This window comes from Pan troglodytes, chromosome 6, assembly GCF_028858775.2.
Source record: "Pan troglodytes isolate AG18354 chromosome 6, NHGRI_mPanTro3-v2.0_pri, whole genome shotgun sequence".
Lineage (NCBI taxonomy): Eukaryota > Metazoa > Chordata > Mammalia > Primates > Hominidae > Pan > Pan troglodytes.
This window is the reverse complement of record NC_072404.2, coordinates 144,802,800-144,822,263: the sequence shown is the minus strand read 5'-3', so window position 1 is coordinate 144,822,263 and position 19,464 is coordinate 144,802,800. Positions and strand designations below refer to the sequence as shown.

At 46.1% G+C, this 19,464-nt stretch overlaps 1 protein-coding gene across 4 annotated transcripts in view; it reads right to left on the bottom strand.

Moving 5' to 3' along the window:
* STRIP2 (striatin interacting protein 2) overlaps positions 1 to 19,464 on the bottom strand; it is a 58,078-nt gene that overhangs the window by 26,437 nt on the left and 12,177 nt on the right. For all 4 annotated transcript variants that reach the window (XR_010158992.1, XM_519374.8, XM_009454194.4 and 1 more), the window contains exons 4-16: positions 14,666 to 14,800; positions 13,065 to 13,185; positions 12,202 to 12,270; positions 11,885 to 11,991; positions 11,041 to 11,168; positions 9,772 to 9,975; positions 7,964 to 8,199; positions 7,637 to 7,702; positions 6,833 to 6,896; positions 6,041 to 6,112; positions 3,374 to 3,448; positions 2,267 to 2,364; positions 1,670 to 1,796 (exon numbers count right to left, since the gene is read on the bottom strand). Coding sequence is in view for 3 of the 4 variants with exons in the window: in XM_519374.8 (XP_519374.3) it covers positions 1,670 to 1,796; positions 2,267 to 2,364; positions 3,374 to 3,448; positions 6,041 to 6,112; positions 6,833 to 6,896; positions 7,637 to 7,702; positions 7,964 to 8,199; positions 9,772 to 9,975; positions 11,041 to 11,168; positions 11,885 to 11,991; positions 12,202 to 12,270; positions 13,065 to 13,185; positions 14,666 to 14,800 (1,502 nt within the window). In the remaining variant the exon portion in view is untranslated. The remainder of the gene's footprint in view (positions 1 to 1,669; positions 1,797 to 2,266; positions 2,365 to 3,373; positions 3,449 to 6,040; positions 6,113 to 6,832; positions 6,897 to 7,636; positions 7,703 to 7,963; positions 8,200 to 9,771; positions 9,976 to 11,040; positions 11,169 to 11,884; positions 11,992 to 12,201; positions 12,271 to 13,064; positions 13,186 to 14,665; positions 14,801 to 19,464) is intronic.

Sequence of the window (19,464 nt, the reverse complement as noted above, 5' to 3'; positions counted from 1 at the left end):
GTAGTTAGAGCAGTGGAGTCAGTTTATGCCAAGACTACTTCTCTCTTCTGTTCAATATTTTCTCCCTGGAAGGTTATTTATTTTATTTGTAAAATCCAGGGTATTTTCCAAAGCCCCAGACAAAAGAGCCAACACATATCCAGTATCATCTGATGGAAAACTTTTTTCAGTTTGAGATGTGCCTGTGGCCCTTCAGGATTCACTGACACACACTGGCATGGCCCATCAAGCCATCCACCTGTCTGGCTGTGAATCCACATACTTCCCACCAAGAAAAGCAGAAGTAAACACACATCTACAGTTCTCTGTTCTCTTTCCACTAGAAACACTATCTCCTACCTACCACTACTCCTCCCAGCCCTGCTGCTGCTCAGCAAACACTGGCAAAAGTGGGAGCACTCAGGGCAATGAAACATACCCAAAGATGTCTTCGAATGTATGAAAGTGGAAAAATACCCTGGTTGATAGGGCCATGGACATAGACCCTGCAGAAGCCTCTCTGTACTCTGAGGACCTGCTCTTCTACCAGCAAGCTTGATTCTGACTTCTTAGGAGGAAAATGGGGTAGAGCCTCTGGGCAAAAATGAGAAGCATTCCTTTTTTCCCTGTGGTCTCCTCACAGACAGGAGCATCCATTTGCTGTCCCCATCTTGTCCCTATATCTTGGCAATGCCCATGAAACCAAGTCCAAACTCCTTAGCATGGCAAACAATGTTTTACGGGAAAGCAGCTTCTTAATTTTTCTTAGCTTCGATTTCATCATGTATAAAAGAGGTATTAAATAAGACTACTCCATAGGGTGGAGAGAATTAAATGAGGGCCTAGACAAACTTAACAGGGTGCTGGGCACAGGATAGGTGCTCAGTAATTGTGTGTTAGCATATAGATTATGATTTGCTCCTTGCCGATTCCTCCAGCTTCCTGTGTCACCAGACCATGCCCATCTTTCCCCGCCCCAGGAAGAACTCCAGCAACATTTAATTACGGTTTTTAAAGGTACTTTGCTCTCTCTCTTCCCCCTCTGGACTTTTGCATATTAGCTTTTCTGCTTGAAATGCCTCCTGTCCTCCTTCCCTAACAATTCCCATATCCTGGCTAACATCTGTTTTTTTAGGACTCAGGTTAGGAGTCATTTCTTCTCCACCTCAAGCTGGATTAGGTGTTTCCATAGCAACCAGTGCTTATCAGTATCAGTGCACTTATCTCTATAATTGGCTACTTATATATCTGTATCCTTTATAAGATTTCAAGGCCCTGAAGAGCCAGAACTGTGCCCTATTCTCAGAATTATATCTCAAATGTTGGAAAAGTGCTTCACATATAGAAAACTATGGTCAACATACTCCCCCCCCCCATTTTTGTGAAATGCTTACATTCTCTCTTGCATTATTTAAAAACTGGCTGGGCATATTCCTGAGAAGCTAGAGATTCCTACCCACAACTCTGGGATAACTTACAAGGGACACAGACATCTGCACCTTTCTAGGACAGTTCCCACTCCATAACCCTACCTCAAGCTCATGCAATGGGTGGCCAGATTCCCTGAGGGAGGACAAAGAAAAGACTGAAAGATGCTCATCAGGATTAAAAGGGACTTTGCATCCTTCCTTTGAGAGATAGGGCCTGGCAAACACCCAAGACCTGTGGAGAAGTGCTCCTAGCTGCTCACCTGGTAGATATGGTTGAGTTTGAAGTGTTTGAGGAGTAGCAGAAGCAGGGTAGAGATACTCTTTACAATAATCTCCTTGTGCCTGTTCACATCGATGCCCAGCTTCATGCTCTGGAGAACAGTGATGCTACAATGGGGAGAGAAGGTATTAGCGCAGAGAGTGGCCTTAAAGGGAGCCCTGTAGGGATCCAGGTATTTGGGTCTGATACAATATACACAAGAGAGCCAGAACTTGGGAAACTTGAACTTCTGTGCCAGGGAAACCTCCAGAGTTCCCACTTATGAGCCTATCTGAAGAAATGCTCCACTGATCTCTTTGTTTCCGTCTCTCTTTTGGCAAGCTCATCCCTTGGCAATGTTCACCCAAATACCTGGGCAGCCAGTCACTGGCACTGGTGTCACCCTCCAGATCCAGAGTTCTGAGCTAAAAAGAGCCAAGCAGAAAGCCCTGTAGGGGAAAGGGGGTACTGGTGGGCAGAGACGGGGAGATCTCTTTGGAGACAATCTCTATAAGTGTTAACAAGGTGAGTGGGGACTAGAGAGAGCCTGCAGATAAGACAGCTAGTATCCAGCAGCTGCCCCCGTTGAAGCACTCACGGCATCTCCTCAGGTAGGACATCTGCCAGGATATTGATAGAGTCTGTCTTAGCCTTGGAGGTGGGAGCTGCAGCCAGCAGAATCTTAAGCAGAGCGATCTGGGAAGTAGAAAATAAAGAAATTCACCACTGTCAAACCCACTCAGCAAGGAAGTGATTCTTCCACACCCTAACCGCCCTATAAAAAGTGTTTTAAAGCCATTCTGTAAGTTCTTCCCTCAATGACCATATCTCCCCAGCGTCCAGAAAAGCAAACAGGTGCCCAGTCCTGACAGGCCTGCCTGTGAGGCTAAGGAGAAAGCCAGAGGGAGTGCATTGGCTGTTATGCTTCAAGACTGTTCTTTCCAGGGCCTGGCATGGTGGCTGATGTCTGTAATCCCAGCACTTTTGGAGGCCGAGACAGGCAGATCACTTGAGGTTGGAAGTTCAAGATCAGCCTGGCCAACATGGTAAAACTCCATCTCTACTAAAAATACAAAAATTAGCTGGCGTGGTGGCATGTGCCTGTAATCCCAGCTATTCGGGAGGCTGAGGCAGGAGAATCACTTGAACCTGGGAGGTGAAGGTTGCAGTGGGCCGAGATCGTGCCACTGCACTCCAGCCTGGGCGACAGAGTGAGACTCCACTTCAAAAAAAAAAAAAAAAAAAAGACTGTTCTTTTCAAAGGGGAAGATGGAAGGAACAGAGTGGGAGGGACAGTGTGTAGAAATAAGGTGGGCGGCATAAACCCAACTTCTCCCACTCTTTTCTTTCCTCTAACCCGAACCATTGGCATCTTCCCCACTCCCAGCCTGAGGCTATCTAGGACATGACAGACCACAGCAGATCTCAGAGGGACTACAGTACTTATCTCGGAGGAGGGTCCCCAGTGTATCCTGTAGAGACCCCAACTTATTCCCCACCCTTCCCAAAGAAGGACTAGGGAGATCAGCACCATCAGAGGAGCACTGAGGAAAGCTCAGAATTTGCATGTGTCAGAGAATGCCTTGCCAAAGGGGCAAAGGCTCAGGAAACAAGCTCAAGTGTTGGACAGGTCCACTTGAAATGGTTTTTAGCTGTCTGTTCCTTGCAGCAGAGAAGGGCAGCTCTGGCCTAGCCATCTCCTTACCATATACTGCGGAAGGCTGTACAGCATTCCCTGGTAGAGGATTTCACATGGCGTCTCTGGTACCACCTCTTCCCCCTATGGCAAGAAATACATGGTTTGGCAATGCCACTTTCCAGGTGACCAAAGGCTTTTTTTTCTTGGTTGTGAGGGGTGACCTGAAAAGAGCACTAAGCTGGGAGTCAGATCTAGGTTTCTACCCTAGCTGTGTTAATGACTCACTGTGTGACCTTGGTTAAGTCACATTCCTTTTCTGAGTCCTAGTTTTCTCTTCAATAGGACCATCAGGTTGGCCTGGATGACCTTTCAGGACCTGGGATACTAGAACAGATGCTACAGAAGCACTTCCTATGGTGTGGATCTGAGGCTGAAAACTCTAGAACGTTCTGTAAGCCTGGAAGGAGAGGTAGGTGGCTCAATACTGTGGGTTTAAAAGGAAGTTGGGTAACCTATGGACTGGAGAAACAGGAAGGAATATTAGCAAAGAAGCTTTTAAGTGGATGGAAATGATTTTCTTCCCCTCTCCATTAGCCCCTACATCACTTTCTTCTTTCTGACCAGCTCCCTCATATACAACTATCTCTGTCCCTGTTGACGACATTAACTAAGCCTTTTATCAGAGTGGGGAGGCTGGGGTCTCAGGGACCCAATAAGCTGCTCAGGCCACTGTCATCTTTGACCAATGCAGTTCCCTTCCTCCTACAAGGTCCCTCTATTACAGGGCAAGGGGCCACTGCCATGAGACCCTGAGGCAGGGAAGAATAACCAGCCTCCTTCTGTCCCACACAACTAATCTGCTGCTTAAATGGATGTAAGTCCTAAATGGACATTCAACAGAGCCTGGCAATCCTGGCATGTTTGCCTTCCTGCTCTCCAAAAGGCTGATTTCATACCATCTTCTCTCTCCTCAAACCAACTCCTTTGCCCACCATCCCTAAACAGTTGCTGACCCTGCCTCACGCTTCATGGAGAAAACAGAAGCAATCAGACAGGCACACACTCATCTTCTCAACACCAAATCTACCAAGAGTCTTCTTCCTTCCTTCTTGACATGAAGGATGAACCGCCTGTGCTTCTAACAAAGACCAGTCTCCTACTTGTGCTCAGGATCCCACACCCATTTGCTTTGTTGAATGCCTCAGTCCTGCAATTATCCCCTCTCTTGGATCACTTATTTTAGGAAACAAAAAATGCTCTAGTATCTCTCAGCTATAAAACATCCTCCCCTTGACCTCACATTCTCCTTCAGCTACCATCCACTTTCTCTCCTCTTCACAAAACTTTTATATCATCTACCTCCTTTTCTGACATTCCCTTCAATACACTCCAATTAGGCTTTCAGTCCCACTACTTCACTTAGAGTTGCTCTTATCAAGGTCACTATCTTCATGTTGCCAAATCCAATGGGCACCTTAGTTCTTACCATAATGCCACTTATTAGTAGCATTTTACCCAGCAGATCACTCCTTTTTTCTTGAAAGACTTTCTTAGCTTTTATGATGATATCATAATCTCCTGGATTTCCAGCCACTTCACTGTCTTTCATATTCTTCTGGCTCCTTTCCTGACACATCCCCCACTCAACATACTGGTGTGCCCCAGGGCTTTGTCCTGCCTTCCATTCTCTTCTTTGTCTCTACTCCCTCCCTGGGTTATCTCAGCCAGTTCTACGGCCTTTAACACTGCCTATAAGTGTTACAAACAACTCCCAAATTTATTTCTCAAAGTCAGCCCTCTCTGTAGAATTCTAGACTTTATTTCCAATTGCCTGCAGCTCCATATGGGTATCTAATGGGCATCTAAAACTTAGTATGACCAAAACAGAACTCTTGATATTCCCCCCACATCCTGGCAAATGGTACTTATTCTTGATTCCTTTCTTTGCCTCTCTATCCACATCCAAATGCACTGCAAGTCTTGTCAGCTACATCTCCAAATCCAGGTCGGCATCATCTCTCACCTTGACTATTTCAAGGGTTTTCTAACTAATCTCCCTAGAGTGCGCCTACGCTTTTCTGGTCCAATCTTTACACAGAAGCTAATGTTTTTAGAAACATAAATCAGATCATATCACTCCCCTGCTTCAAATCTCCAAAGGCTTCCTTCCCTTTGACTGCGAGTCAACTTCAAGCTCTCTACCTTTGCTTACAGGTCCTCGGCAAAGTGGCCTCAGGCCACCTCTCTGACTCCATCTCTAGGATCCCAGCCCTCGGCCCTGTGCTCTAGCCACAACAGCCTTCCTTCACTACCTCTGACACTCTAAGCCTGCTTTCCCCTTGCTAAGGCTGTTCTCTCTGTTTGGAATGCTCTTTCCTCTGATGCTCCTATGGCTGGCTCCCTGTCCCTCAGATCTTGGCTTAAATGTCACCTTCTCAGAGGTCTACCTACTCCAACTGCCCAATCTTAAGTAGTCTACTGATGCTTCTTTCATATCATCCTGTTTAAATTTTCTTCATTGTATTTACCATTCTCTGATAGTTTGGTTTACTTAACTTTTTATTTTTATCTTTCTTCCCCAACTTCAATATATCATGAAAGTAGGGACCTTGTCTTGCCTGGAACACAGTTACAGCCTAATATGCTGAATGAATGCATGCACACATGCTCTGTGACAACACTGCAGACAGGTTTTCTTCTACTCTCCTCCTGTGTAGGGCTTCCTTGGCTCACCAAAGACATAGGGCACTTCTCCAGCTCCTCTTCATTCTTGATCTGCACATCTGCGATGGAGATATACTTGTGCTGACAAAGATAAGAAGACATCAACAAGGGCTGAGGGCCTCATTCACATGTGTACCAGTCTCTTACTTAAATTCCCCAAAAGCAAAGAAATGTTCTGCTTATGGGTTTGTCACCCCACATAGACATGAACTCTTTCAAGGAAGGAGTCTTAATCACCTCTGCATCATCAGCACCAGTCAAAGTGCTTTGTGCACAGTGTTTTTTTAAAATTCTGTTTCTACATTTGCTGAAGAGCAGCAAACACCTAAGCATTTATCTTCAAACAAAGTGCAAGGGGAAGTCAGAAACAGGCCCCTGCCCCTGGACCACTGCCCTGAGAATTTTGATGCGTGTGCACGTATGCACGGAGTGATGATTCCATGCATACAATGGATATAGAGCAGGCTCCTACTCAATCCTGGGCCTTTGGAAGTTAGTAGACTTATGGAGAGAGAGAAGTGAAAGGAAAAGAAGCAAGGAATGGGAAGAGAGAGAGAAGAATGGGAAGAGGAAAAAGAAATGAGAGGAAGAAAGGAGAATTTTAAAATCTACCTGAATATAGGAAACTGAGTAAGTAAAGAGAGACCTAATTTTTCCTATTTGGCCAAAGGACTGCAGGAGGAATGCAGAAGGTCCAGAAAGAGTCTGGTATAAAAGCCCCACCCAGTATCCAGGAGCCTGGTAATCTGACCTGCTTTGATGGCTCCCTATCCCCGAAGACTGAGAGCCCACCCCAGTCACCTGCTTTAGGGTCTTCACACTCTCATGGATGGGCCTGGGTAATCCAACCAATGTATCTGTGTCCCTGTAAAAGGCCAGACATACCAGATCATAAGCTTCCAAAGTACGAAGAACTACTGATACCCCAATACCACCCTAGAGTCAACAGACCATGCTACTTTCAACAACATCTACCCCCAGTACCCTAGACCTTCCTCTGCAAGCTCGTAGGTCCCACATTAGTGCTTCAGGACACAAAAATAATAATGGTACACAGAAATGTTTCTGGAAATCAGGAGATTTTTATAGTCTTTTGGGTACTCACTTGGTGTAGGAGTGGTAGGTTCCTACTTAAAAGGGTATATAGCCCAATGACACCTTGACTATGAAACTCCACTAATAAGGACTCAATTTTCAAGAGGCCAGTGGGAAGGATTCATGAGGCTGGGGAATGGGGGAAGACTGGATCCGTTCTGACCATGTCTCTTGTTCACAGAATTTTAGCCCATTAGAGCAGGAAGGGCCCATAAAAACCATCTAACCCAACAACCTCAGGAAAAAATTAAGCCCGAAAGAGAAATGACTTGTTGCTCAAAGTCCTACAGTTGGCTAAAAACACAAAAGTTCTTTGAGGAAAAGTGGAAGAAACTCAAGGAAAAAAAAAATCCATAGAAAGAACCCAAAGTAGTCACTGGGAGTTGTCCATGGCCTAGGGGCTCTAGGTTACATTATGACCACCAGGCATCATCCCTCATTCCAAGCTGCCTGCCCCTCTGGCCCCCTAGGAACCACTCTGTAGCCAGTTCCAGCCATTCAGTCACTTACTGCCCCAGGGTGAATCCGATGAACTTGTTCCTGCTCATCTCCAAGAAGTGCTCAATGTCCTTCTGTCTGAGAGGATGGTGGAAAGACCAATCCCAGAGAAGGGAAGAAAAGCAAACTTTGAGAGAGAAAAACTTTCCGGGCTCCTATCCCTCCAATCAGAGGACTGGAGCAGTGGAAAAAGGCAGCAATCAACAGAAGGAATTTCAAACCCAGGAGTTCTGACTGCCAGACCAACTTAACGAGCCTTGAATACATAGACTACCCCATCTTGAGCCTTTGGAGACTGAAACCCCGAAGCATAGGGGTCCCTGATGCTATCAAACCTACCTGACCTTTGGGGCCCAGGGCAGGCCCTTGGGAAAAGCCACCCGCTCAGCAGAGAGGGGTGCCTGTGAGGGTGGAGGTGGCACCAGAGGGTCCTGCTCTAGCAGGTCTAGCTCTCCATCCAAGGTTCGTTCTCCATCACCAGCAGACTCCTCTTCCTCCTCTGTGGCGGGCTCCTCAGTCTTGAAGAGATCCCTTTCATTGTAGATGTCCAGGCTGTCCTGCTTAGTGAGGAGTTGCTGGAGGGGAAAGAAGGGAGGGTAGGCATGCAGAGATCTCACTCTGGGCATCCTTGTCTGAGGCCACCCCATATCCACAGGCCTCCACATTTCAGGGAACATGGAATCTGAACACAGCCATTGCGAAAACATCCAATTCCCCACCTTAACCTACTGTCCCCACCCGGCCCAATAACAGGACAAGAAGTTCTCAGGTAACCCTGCCATTAGCCAGGGAACATAGCATAGATAATCCCAAAGTCACAATTACTTAGCTTTCAGAAAGCAGTGATGCCTTTTTTTGCCAGCACTTTCCTTCCTAATTATGCTCTGCTTAGGTGAACATTCAATTAGTTTGCCTTCTGTGAGCATACACCAGCTGGCTGACTGAGGAAGAGGAGGACAGAAGCTTGCTGCTAGGCAGAGGGAAGCAAGTTTGGAATTTTAAATCTTGTGACAAAGAAAAAAAGATTGGACAGAAATAGGCCAAAAAGTTAACAGTGACTGTCTCTGGTTGTTAAGATTGTGGGTGATTTTTCTTTTCTCCCTTCATCACATTTTTATATTTGTTCCAAATTTTCTACAATGAGTAAGCATTACTTTATAAAACAAAAATAAAGTTAAAAAATTTTATTGCAGATAATGGAGACTGGATTACTGAGCACTACTATCTAGCCCTGTTGATGAACTGAAGTGGGTCAGGCAGGGGAGTTTGTAAGAACATAGTCAGATCTCAGTATAACTTTTCATTCTGACCTTTTCAGGACAGCAGACTATAGTCATGTGCTGCACAACGATGCTTCAGTCAACAATGGACTGCATATGTAATTGTGGACCCATAAGATTATAATACTGTATTTTTACTGGCCTTTTCTAGGTTGAGATACACAAACACCATTGGGTTACAATTGCATATGGTATTCGGTATAGTAACCTGCTGTACAGGTTTGTAGTCTAGGAACAATAGGCTATATGCCTAGGTGTGCAGTAGGCTATACCATCTGGGTTTGTGTAAGTACACTCTATGATGTTTGCTCAGTGACAAAATTGCATAATGACACATATTTTAGATTGTATCCCTGTCGTTAAGTGTCTCATGGTTATATACATAGACCCCTACCCAGTCATCTCTTAAATGTAAGCCTTTGGTTCCAGGGCCAGTTAAGAGTGTGGCTGGCTGACAGTAAAACTTCCTGGTGCTTCAAAATAGTAAAATGCCTTACCCCAGAAAAATGGATTTGCTTGGAGACCTGTTCCGGTATCCTGGGTCCCTATCCCCAGGATTATACCCTTAATTGTTGTTCAGAATGTAAGGAACTCCAGGCACTGAGGTCCAGGCCAATGATTCTGTAGCAAGACATGGCTATGTATGACATGATATCACAGTGTCACATCACAACAGCCCAGGGGGCTGTCAGGGCTGGGGGACAGAGACCAAACTAGAGACCCTAAGATTTCAGGTTGGTCATAGGGCCAACCTGGGCAGGATGAGCCGGGTCATTTACTGCTTTTTCCTACCACACCCAGAGTAGCTTAGAATCTTGATTTTTGGCCAGTCGGCGTCCCAATACCATTGTCTGCTTCAGTCCATACCCTTCGAGAGCCACGGCGGCCTCGCAGCTTGGAGGGTGGGGGTGCCAGCTGAGACTCTCCCAGGTCAAGAGTGTAAGAGGGCGGGGAGGCAGCACGCATGCTCTTCACCACCTGGATACTGTCTTCAGCCAGTGGAGGCAGGCCCAATTCTGCCCGCTTCTGTACTTTAAGAGTCTGCAGATGCTCAAATCCACCGAGGGTAAACTAAGGAAGAAACAGGAAAGGGGCAGAGAGAGAGGAAGGAAGGGAAGTAAGAGAGAGCCAAGGTCAGGGAAACATGGATGAAAAGAAAGGGCCACAACCTCCAGTCCCTTCAGACCTTTTCCTTAATAAGGAGGTAGTAAAACAGAAAGAGGCAAATATGATTACCATCCCCACGGCAACTGAGGAGCTCAGGGGTCAGGATAAGGCATTATTTACTGCCCCAGTATGGGAAATATCACAGAATTTAGGAAAGGAATTCCTGCGGGCCTCCTCAAAAAAAAAAAAAAAAAAAAAAGGAAACTATCGACCTTTTTAAGGAACACATCCAGGTGCTATAAACCCCCAGAGTCATTCAATCTCCTCTGCAGTCAAGAGGCAGTTCCCCCTATTAGGCCTGCCTTGTGAGATGGGAGCCAAAAATGAAGGATCAGGTTGAATAACTAGTAACAGAAATGTAACCACATATTTATAAGAACTTCATTATTTTTTAAAAAGCAAATCCTGGCCAGGCACAGTGGCTCATGCCTGTAATCCCAACATTTTGGGAAGCCAAGGTGAAAGGACTGCTTGAGACCAGGAGTTCAAGACCAGCCCAGGCAACACAGGGAGGCCTGTCTGTAAAAAAAAATTATTTTTATTAAAAAAAAAATACAAATCCTCTGTTTATCTGGAGGGAGGGCAGGCACTCACCCCAACCTTTTACAGCTAGAGAAATTGAGGCACAGAGAGTTGCCCAAAGTTTCTCAGTATCAGCAAAGCCCAGATCTACCAACTTTCAACCAGTGTTCTCTCCATCAAACATTGGCTTAAATAAGAGAAGGTACCACTGACATCCCCAATTTATGGAGTGGCATCTCCCATCCATCCAATAGAAACATGAAACCCATTCTAACATAGAACATCTGATGTCTCTAGGACAGCCTTGTTGCCCCTCCATATTAGCAGTTGGCTAAGGGCTGCCTGTTCTGCTCCCTGGCTCCAGCCTCCTGGAATGAGACTAGAAGAAACTGAGGTGGCATAGGGCATTGCTGATCTGATAATGTGGGAGTGGGGAGAATTACTCACCATGACCACCTTCCAGAGCAGGAGCAGGACCTTCTTTATGGGGAAGTGAGGAGCCAGGCCACTGCAGAACTTGGTAACCATGGAGAAGAGTAAAAGGGCAAAAGGCTCCTCATTATGCATGGAGAAGCCTAGGGGTGAGGAGAGAGGGGAGTGAGAAAGTGAGGATGAGGCAGCTAAAACCTTGTTCATGTAACCCTGATTCTGGACACACACAGGAAGGCACTCACCTCCCCTGAAGAATTCCAGAGTACTTGGTCCTGAGAAGGAGGCTTAGCCCCCAGAAGGAAGCCCCTCAAGGGCAGGAAGGGATGCCATGGAATTAAAATGGCATAGGCCCCAGAGCTTAGGGTGACGCTTTGGGGTTGGATGCCAAACTAGAAGTAACAATAATGAAGACATTGCTTTCTGGCTAAAGGATTCAATGTCATTCACTTTTCCACATCAATAAATATATTTTTAAAATCCCATAGTCCTTCATATCCTATCCCTGTCAGATGACAACACCAACTTACATTTGAACAGAACTCAGTTTTCAAGGTGATTCAACTCATTTTTTCATGTGGGATTCGTGATAGAGTGGGAGAGGAATGGCTATCCCCACTTATAACCAAGGAAACCAAGGCATAGAGAAGTTACATGGCTGGTCTTAGCTCATAGATACAGGGCGGCAATCAAGCCCAGCCCTTGTGCCTGCCATGCAGTATCTCTGTCCTAAAAGAAAAGACATTAATTTTAAAAAAGAAAACAAAAGAAAAAACGACTGTCTGCCTCTCCTAGGCAGATGCTCTGCTTCCCCTCTCCCATTAGCACCCCATCCACACCTTCCTCAAGTGCCATTTCTTACTTAATTCAGTGCGGAAGGTCTCCCGGGCTGTTCTCCACCCACAGGGGTCTGTCTCTCGCTCCAGGCGAATATTTTCCACCATTAGGTACATAACACTCAGCAGCACCCTGGGGTTACAGAAGAGTCACAAGAGGTTCCCAAGGCAATTCCCAGCCCATAGTCATAGACCTCAGGGATGGTCTCTGTGGGAAGCCCAACCCAGTGAGATTAGCTACAGGGCAACTTCCTAATGGTCTGAGTCATCTGGGATTTGGGGAAAAGGTAACCCAGGTGCTAATCATCTGCCCTGTTCCAAGCCCATAGTTAGCCCCACTCACCTGAGCTCTGTGCTATCAGCTATGGAGACAGCTGGTTTCCGAAGGGCACTGCTACAGGCCTGGCTGTTGCTGCCAGGGGAGGAGAAAAAGAACAGGAATGCATAAGACTTCTTTTCTCTCTGTGCTCTTACTTATCACTCACACAAATATGAGTGCTTGCCATTCCCTGGCTAGGCAGCCACTAATGAAACTCGTCTAGAGTAAAGGAGCTGACAGAATTCCCCTGCCACCTCAGCAAACTCTCATCTATGTTGAAGACAAGGCAAGGGCAGGATCTGTGGTATCCACTCCTCTTGCATTCCCCACTATGCTTAGAACTGTGCTGGACATAAAACAGATGCTAAGAAACACCTGATGAATAATAAGCAGATTGCACCCTATCTCAAACTCCTGGGTGATGGGCATGAGACAAAACAAGGGGTCACTGTAGTGGTAGCAGCAAATAAGGCCACCTCTAGAACTATAGCCCATGAGGGAAAGAATTGGGCACAATGACAGGAATTGATTTCCTGTCTTTCTTGGGTCATGCACTCAAAATAGTTTCCCTCTTGAATTCCAGAGTTAGGCTGAGCTAAGAAAGTCCTTGAATAAAAAGAGAACCCACTCAGGATAGGCCCCTGAAGCCCAGGATTAAAGCTGTAAGTGAGGCAGAAGCTGCAGATGTATCCAACCTCAGGGAGGGAGAACAGAATATCAGAGAACATGGCTGGATGGAGGGGAACTGTCAATGAGCTTTGGGCTGAGGTGTGAGTAGACCCAGTTCCTCACAGGGGGTCTCTATAGTGAGGGAAGCAGCATAGAACATGAGGCCCCTTTAAGGAATGGGGGTTATGTAGGCCAGCCCTTCCCCTAAGGCTTCTCACTCAATTTCCATGTGGAGTAGCTCCAGGAAGGTGGAGAAGGTCCCCATCTGATACAGCAGGAAGCAGTTGTACCTGGACCAGTGTAGCACATCGACCTCTGAATCACATTCCCCAAAAGTACCTAAAGGACCAGACAGTTGTTACAGGGGTTGAGGGGTGGCAGTATCCCAGTTCTTTCCACCCTGCCCCATGATCTTAAAGTTTTCCTATAATACTCTGCCTAATAATTAGGCTGACATAGGTATGACAGGGGCCCCAAGAACTTCCTGGAATGAGTCAGGGGAGAGGAGAGGTAGTCTCCAGGGTTAGGTCCAATGTGCTCATCAATGGCCTGTCGTCTTAAGGGTGAGTTCTCCCAGAAGCAGATCCTGAGGTAAGTAAGGATTCCAGTGCAAGTAGCTTATTTGGGAATCATTCCCAGGAATCATCAGTAGAGATAGGGAAGAAAAGGAAGCCCAAAGAGTTCACTCAGGGGATAATTTGGAAACAGTATAAAACACACAACTCACAGTTATTCTATCCAAGAGGGGTGAGACAGTCAGGCTATCCATCCACTAACTCCTGTTAGTCATTGGATGAGGGTGCTAAACTAAAGGAGCACACTGATTCCCTACACTTCCTGGATGCCCTGTATGGGCTGCAGAGAAGGCCCTTGAGCAGAAGCTGAGCATGGTGGCACATGCTATAATCCTAGCTACTTAGGAGGCTGGAGCAGGAGGATAGCTTGAGCCTATGAGTTCAAGACCAGCCGGAGAAACATAGTGAGACTTTCTTTTAAAAAACGTAGATAAATAAAGTCCTTGGGCAAACATAAGAAGGTACTGGCAGTTGGAAGCTGGCCAGAGCACCAGACCCAAGAGATACAGGAGGGCACAGTCCTATTTGCTAGTCTTCTCTTCACCTAATGTCCACCCTTTCCCCTCTTCATTTATTATTTTTTTATTTTACAATTTTTTTTTTTTAGCTCCCAACTGGTTGGTTCTGTTAACACGCCTTATATTTATGATCGTAGGCTTATTTTCACTCCAGCTAGGCTATCTCATTTCCCTTTCCAACACCTGGCTAAGAGGTTTCTTCTGAGCAGCTTTCCCCGATTACTCTATTTAGTTCTGATCATCTCCAAATTACTCACAGCATCTACTCCTGCAGTTATGTTGGCTTGAACTTTCAAAATGCCAATGAGAAACAATGCAAAGGGTCCATGTGTATCTGTGACACTCTCCTATTTCTCCTCAGTTTTGGGGCCAGGCCACAGTTGATGTCTTGTCTCCATGATCAGCTGGTGGTACATATCAGCTCTGGCCACACCTCTTGCTAGTATTCACATATGATTATAGTACAGGGTAGGGAAAAGAAGAACCCTATAAAAAATTCTGACATACCTGGTAAGATAAAGGCAGATGCCGAGGGATCTAGAACAGCACTCAACACTATCCTATCTTCCTCATAAGCACAGGTTACTCCTAGCACATGACAAGATCTGTCCTTGAGAGGCAAGAAACCTTGCTTTCCCAGCACAGCCTGCGTCATCTCAGTCCTGATAATGCCCACTTCCCTCTCAAGCCTCCACCCCTCTAAAGCTAGCAAGGGTGGTCACTCACCTTGGGCCAGGTAGAGAACAGCCCGGGCCACCTTCAGCCGCCGTTCCCTACTGACCACCTCTAGCCGGTCCAAGAGTCCCATTATATAGGCCTTTTGGGCATCTTCTTCCAACTCCAGCCATTCCTTGCCCTGCACTGGGAATAAAAGGCCATATACATCCAGTGTCAGCTATTGCCACCCTTCCTGGAAAGGCTCCTCATAGCATATCCACCTCTGATCTCAGCTCCCCTGCCAAAATTATTTTCTCCAAAAGCTTTCCTTATTTCACTGAGAAAGAATAAGGTATGGGAAAAGGACCCAAAATGTTCTGGCCTGAACCCAGTCTATAGCCTCACCTTCAACATCCCCTCTGTCCTCCACACACAGCCCATACTGTCCTGTCTCTCTGCCTTTCCTCAAGGAGTTCCCTCTGTCTCCCTACATATTCAATTCCTAGTCATCCTTACAGGCACAATACAAAATGACCTCTTTCCCACTCTTACATGCCCAATATAAAAGGACCTTTCTCACTAATGCTGTGGCCAAATACTCTGCTTCCATAACACTTTTAAAACTTTTCTGACACAGCATTTTTCTCTTGGATGAGGGGTGCTAAACTAGAGGAGCACACTGATTCCCTACAATTCCTGGCTGCCCTGTATAGGCTGCAGAGAAGGCCCTTGGGCAGAAGCTGGGCACAGTGGCACATGCCTGTAATCCTAGCTACTTGGGAGGCTGGGGCAGGAGGACTGTTTGAGCCTCAGCTAGTTTTGTGATGTGCACATGATTCCTCTGCTCTCAAACTCTAACTTCTTTGTAAAAGCTGCTTCTCACTCCTGCCTCCAGTATCTGACACAGAATAGATACTCACCACACATTTGTTGAACTGAAAATTGAATTGCCACTGACCAAGTAAGGAAATGGATGAGAATGTCTGAGAATGTCACAGTGTGGGCACATGAAATTACTATTGAGAGTAGGGCAAAGTTGAAGATGGGATGAAACATTAAGGTCAAGGGTTCTATCAGGCAGCACAGCACCAGCTTCTCATGCTTCTACTCCATTGCTCTCCACTTGAGATACAGAGAACCCTGTATCCCCTAAGCAAGAAGGAAAGGCTACATGGTTATGGAGGGTGTGAAGGTTAATATATATATATTTCCTATTAGTTCTATCCCTCTAAGAGAACCCTGACTAATACATATTTGGGTAACAGGAGTGGTTCTAGAGGAACAGAATATTAAGGCTGGAGTTCTTTCAGTGGTTTTGAGATTTCTGGAGTTGGCTGCTTAATATGATTAGATCCAAAAATGCTAAGAAATCTACTTCTAATAGTATAGAGAACACTGATAGTCCTTGGTGGAAACTGTTTAGAGAGTTATGCAAAATAAATGCATTTGACATTCCTGGTTCACCACTCATGAGAGGCAAGGAGTTTAGCGACTATACATAATACCTTTGACCATATGTGGAGAACCAAGGAACATAAGGAAGCTGGTTGGTTGCTCCGAAGTTCAGTGGACAAAGTGATGAAAGAAAATGATGAACTCAGGGATTCTGTCTCCCAGCTTCAGAAGCAGATACTGAGCCTCAAATCTGCTAAGATTGCCCTGAGTGAGAGTCTTATCTCCTGTAGAGAAAGAGCTGAAATTGTGGAAAAACAGACACAAGCTTTTGTCATGCGAATGGCTGAACTGCAATGAAAGATGCATTTACAGCCTTGTCAGGTGTCTACTGTTAAAGTGAGGGCATTTATTGGAAAAGAATGGGACCCTGAAGCTTGGAATGGGGACATGTGGGAGGACCCTGGTGAAGCTGGGCACACTGAGTTTGTAAACTCTGATGAACCTTTTTTGCCAGGAGGAACAGTTTCCCCATCCCCAGTAGTGGCAATATCTCCTCCCTGACCCATGCTGCCATCAGCCTTTCCACCTTTGTCTGAGGAGATAAACCCTGCACTGCCTGAAGCAACAGTGATGGCAGTTGCCCTGAAACAGTTGCCAGGCAAGATAATATTGCTTCTCCTCAGAAGCTACCCTCAACACCTTTGGTTCTAGACCTATAACTAGACGAAAGTCCTGGCAGGCCCCTAGGGGTGAGGTTGAGAGTGTGACCCATGAGGAGGTGTGCTACACTCAAAAAGAACTATTTGAGTCCTCTAATTTATATAAACAGCAATCTGGAGAACAGGCATGGGAATGGATATTAAGGGTATGGGATGATGCAGGAAGGAACACAGAGTTGGATCAGGCTCAATTTATTGATTTAGGCCCACTAAGTAGGGGCTCTGCATTCAATGTTGCAGCTTGGGGAGTTAAAAAAGGTTCTAATAGTTTATTTGGTCAGCTGAATTATGGATTAAAAGATGGCCCACTCTGAGTGAGCTGGAAATGCCTGCTCTCCCTTGGTTTAATGTAGAGGAAGGGATCCAAAGGCTTAGGGAAATTGGGATGGTGGAGTGGATTAGTCACTTTAGAACTACTCATCCCAGCTGGGAGGGTCCAGCAGATACACCCTTGACCAATGCCTTACAAAATAGATTTGTGAAGGCAGCAACTGCATCTTTGAAGAGTCCTGTAATTGCTTTTCTCCTTATGCCAGAGCTAATGGTGGGAACCACAGTCACTCAACTACAAAATTTAAATACAATGGGAATAATTGGATCCCGAGGTGGCAGGGGCCAAGTGGAAGCACTCGACCATCAAAGGCAAGGTGAGCATAGCTACCATAATGGATGGCAGAGGCAAAGGAGCAATCAGAATAGTCTGACTCATGTAGAGCTGTGGCATTGGCTAATTAATCACAGTGTTTCTAGAAGTGAAACTGATAGGAAGCCTACTGCATTCCTACTTTATACAAGCAGAAAACTTGTAGGTCGAATGGACGAAAGACTAATTTGAATTATAAAAACAGAGAATCATGGCCTCTCAATTTCCAGACTTGAGCCAGTTAATAGACCTGGAACCCCCTGAATGAAGGGGAGGCCAGGTTCCCTTGAGGAAGGACCCCACTACATTACCAACAATTTATGCAGTGAATTTCTCTCCCATCCTTCCCCAAGAAGACCTCTGGCCTTTTACTAGGGTAACTGTGCACTGGGGAAAGGGAAATGATCAGACATTTCGGGGACTACTGGACACTGGCTCTGAGCTGATATTGATTCCAGGGGAACCAAAATGTCATTGTGGTCCTCCAGTTAAAGTAGGGGCTTATGGAGGTCAGGTAACTAATGAAGTTTTAGCTCAGGCCTGACTTACAGTGGGCCCCCAGACTCATCCTGTGGTCACTTCCCCAGTGCCAGAATGCATAATTGGCATAGACATACTTAGTAGCTGGCAGAACCCCCACATTGGCTCCCTGACTGGTAGGGTGAGCGTTACTATGGTGGGAAAGGACAAATGGAAGCCATTAGAGCTGCCTCTACCTAGAAAAATAGTTAAGTCAAAAACAATATCACATCCCTGGAGGGATTGTGGAGATCAGTGCCCTCATCAAGGACTTGAAAGACAAAGGAGTGGTGATTCCCACCACATCCCTGTTCAACTCTCGCATTTGACCTGTGCAGAAGACAGATGAATCTTGGAGAATGTCAGTGGATTATCGGAAGCTTAACCAAGTGGTGACTCCAATTGCAGCTGCTGTACTAGATGTGGTTTCATTGCTCGAGCAAATTAACACATCTTCTGGTACCTGGTACGTGGTCATTGACTTGGCAAGTGCCTTTTTCTCCATTCCTGTCCATAAGGCCCGCCAGAAGCAATTTGCCTCCAGCTGGCTGGGACAGCAATATACCTTTACTGTCCTACCCCAGAGGTATATCTATTCTCTGGCTTTGAGTCATAATCTTATTCGGAGAGACCTTGATAGCTTTTTGCTTCCACAAGATATCACAGTGGTCCATTACATTGATGACATTATGCTGATTGGATCCAGTGAGCAAGAAGTAGCAAATGCACTGGACTTATTGGTGAGACATTTGTGTGCCAGAGGATGGGAAATAAATCTGATTAAAATTCAGGGAACTTCTACCTCAGTAAAATTCCAAGGATCCAGTGCTGTGGGACCTGTTGAGATATTCCTTCTTAGGTGAAGGATAAGTTGCTTCATTTGGCCCCTCCTACAACCAAGAAGCACAATGCCTAGTGGTTCTATTTGGATTTTGGAGGCAACACATTCCTCATTTGGGTGTGTTATTCCTGCCCATTTATCTGGACCCCCACCCAGTTTTTAGTGGGGTCCAGAACAAGAGAAGGCTCTGCAACAGGCCCAGGCTGTTGTGCAAGCTGCTCTGCCACTTGGGCCATATGACCCAGCAGATCCAATGGTGCTTGAGGTGTCAGTGGCAGATGGGGATGCTGTTTGGAGCCTTTGGCAGGCTCCCATAGATGAATCACAGTGGAGGCCTTTAGGATTTTGGAGCAAGGCCCTGCCATCTTCTGCAGATAACTACTTTACTTTTGAGAGACAGCTCTTGGCCTGTTACTGGTCTTTGGTGGAAACTGAACGTTTGACTATGGGTCATCAAGTCACCATGCAACCTCAACTGCCTATCATGAACTGAGTGCTTTCTGACCCATCAAGCCATAAAGTGGGTCGTGCACAGCAGCATTCCATCATCAAATGGAAGTGGTATATACGTGATTGGGCTCAAGCAGGTCCTGAAGGCAGAAGTAAGTTACATGAGGAAGTGGCTCAAATGCCCATGGTCTCCAGTCCTGCCACCCTGGCTTCTTTCCCCCAGCCTGCACTGATGGCCTCATGGGGAGCTCCCTATAAGTTGACAGAGGAAGAGAAGACCAGGGCCTGGTTTACAGATGGT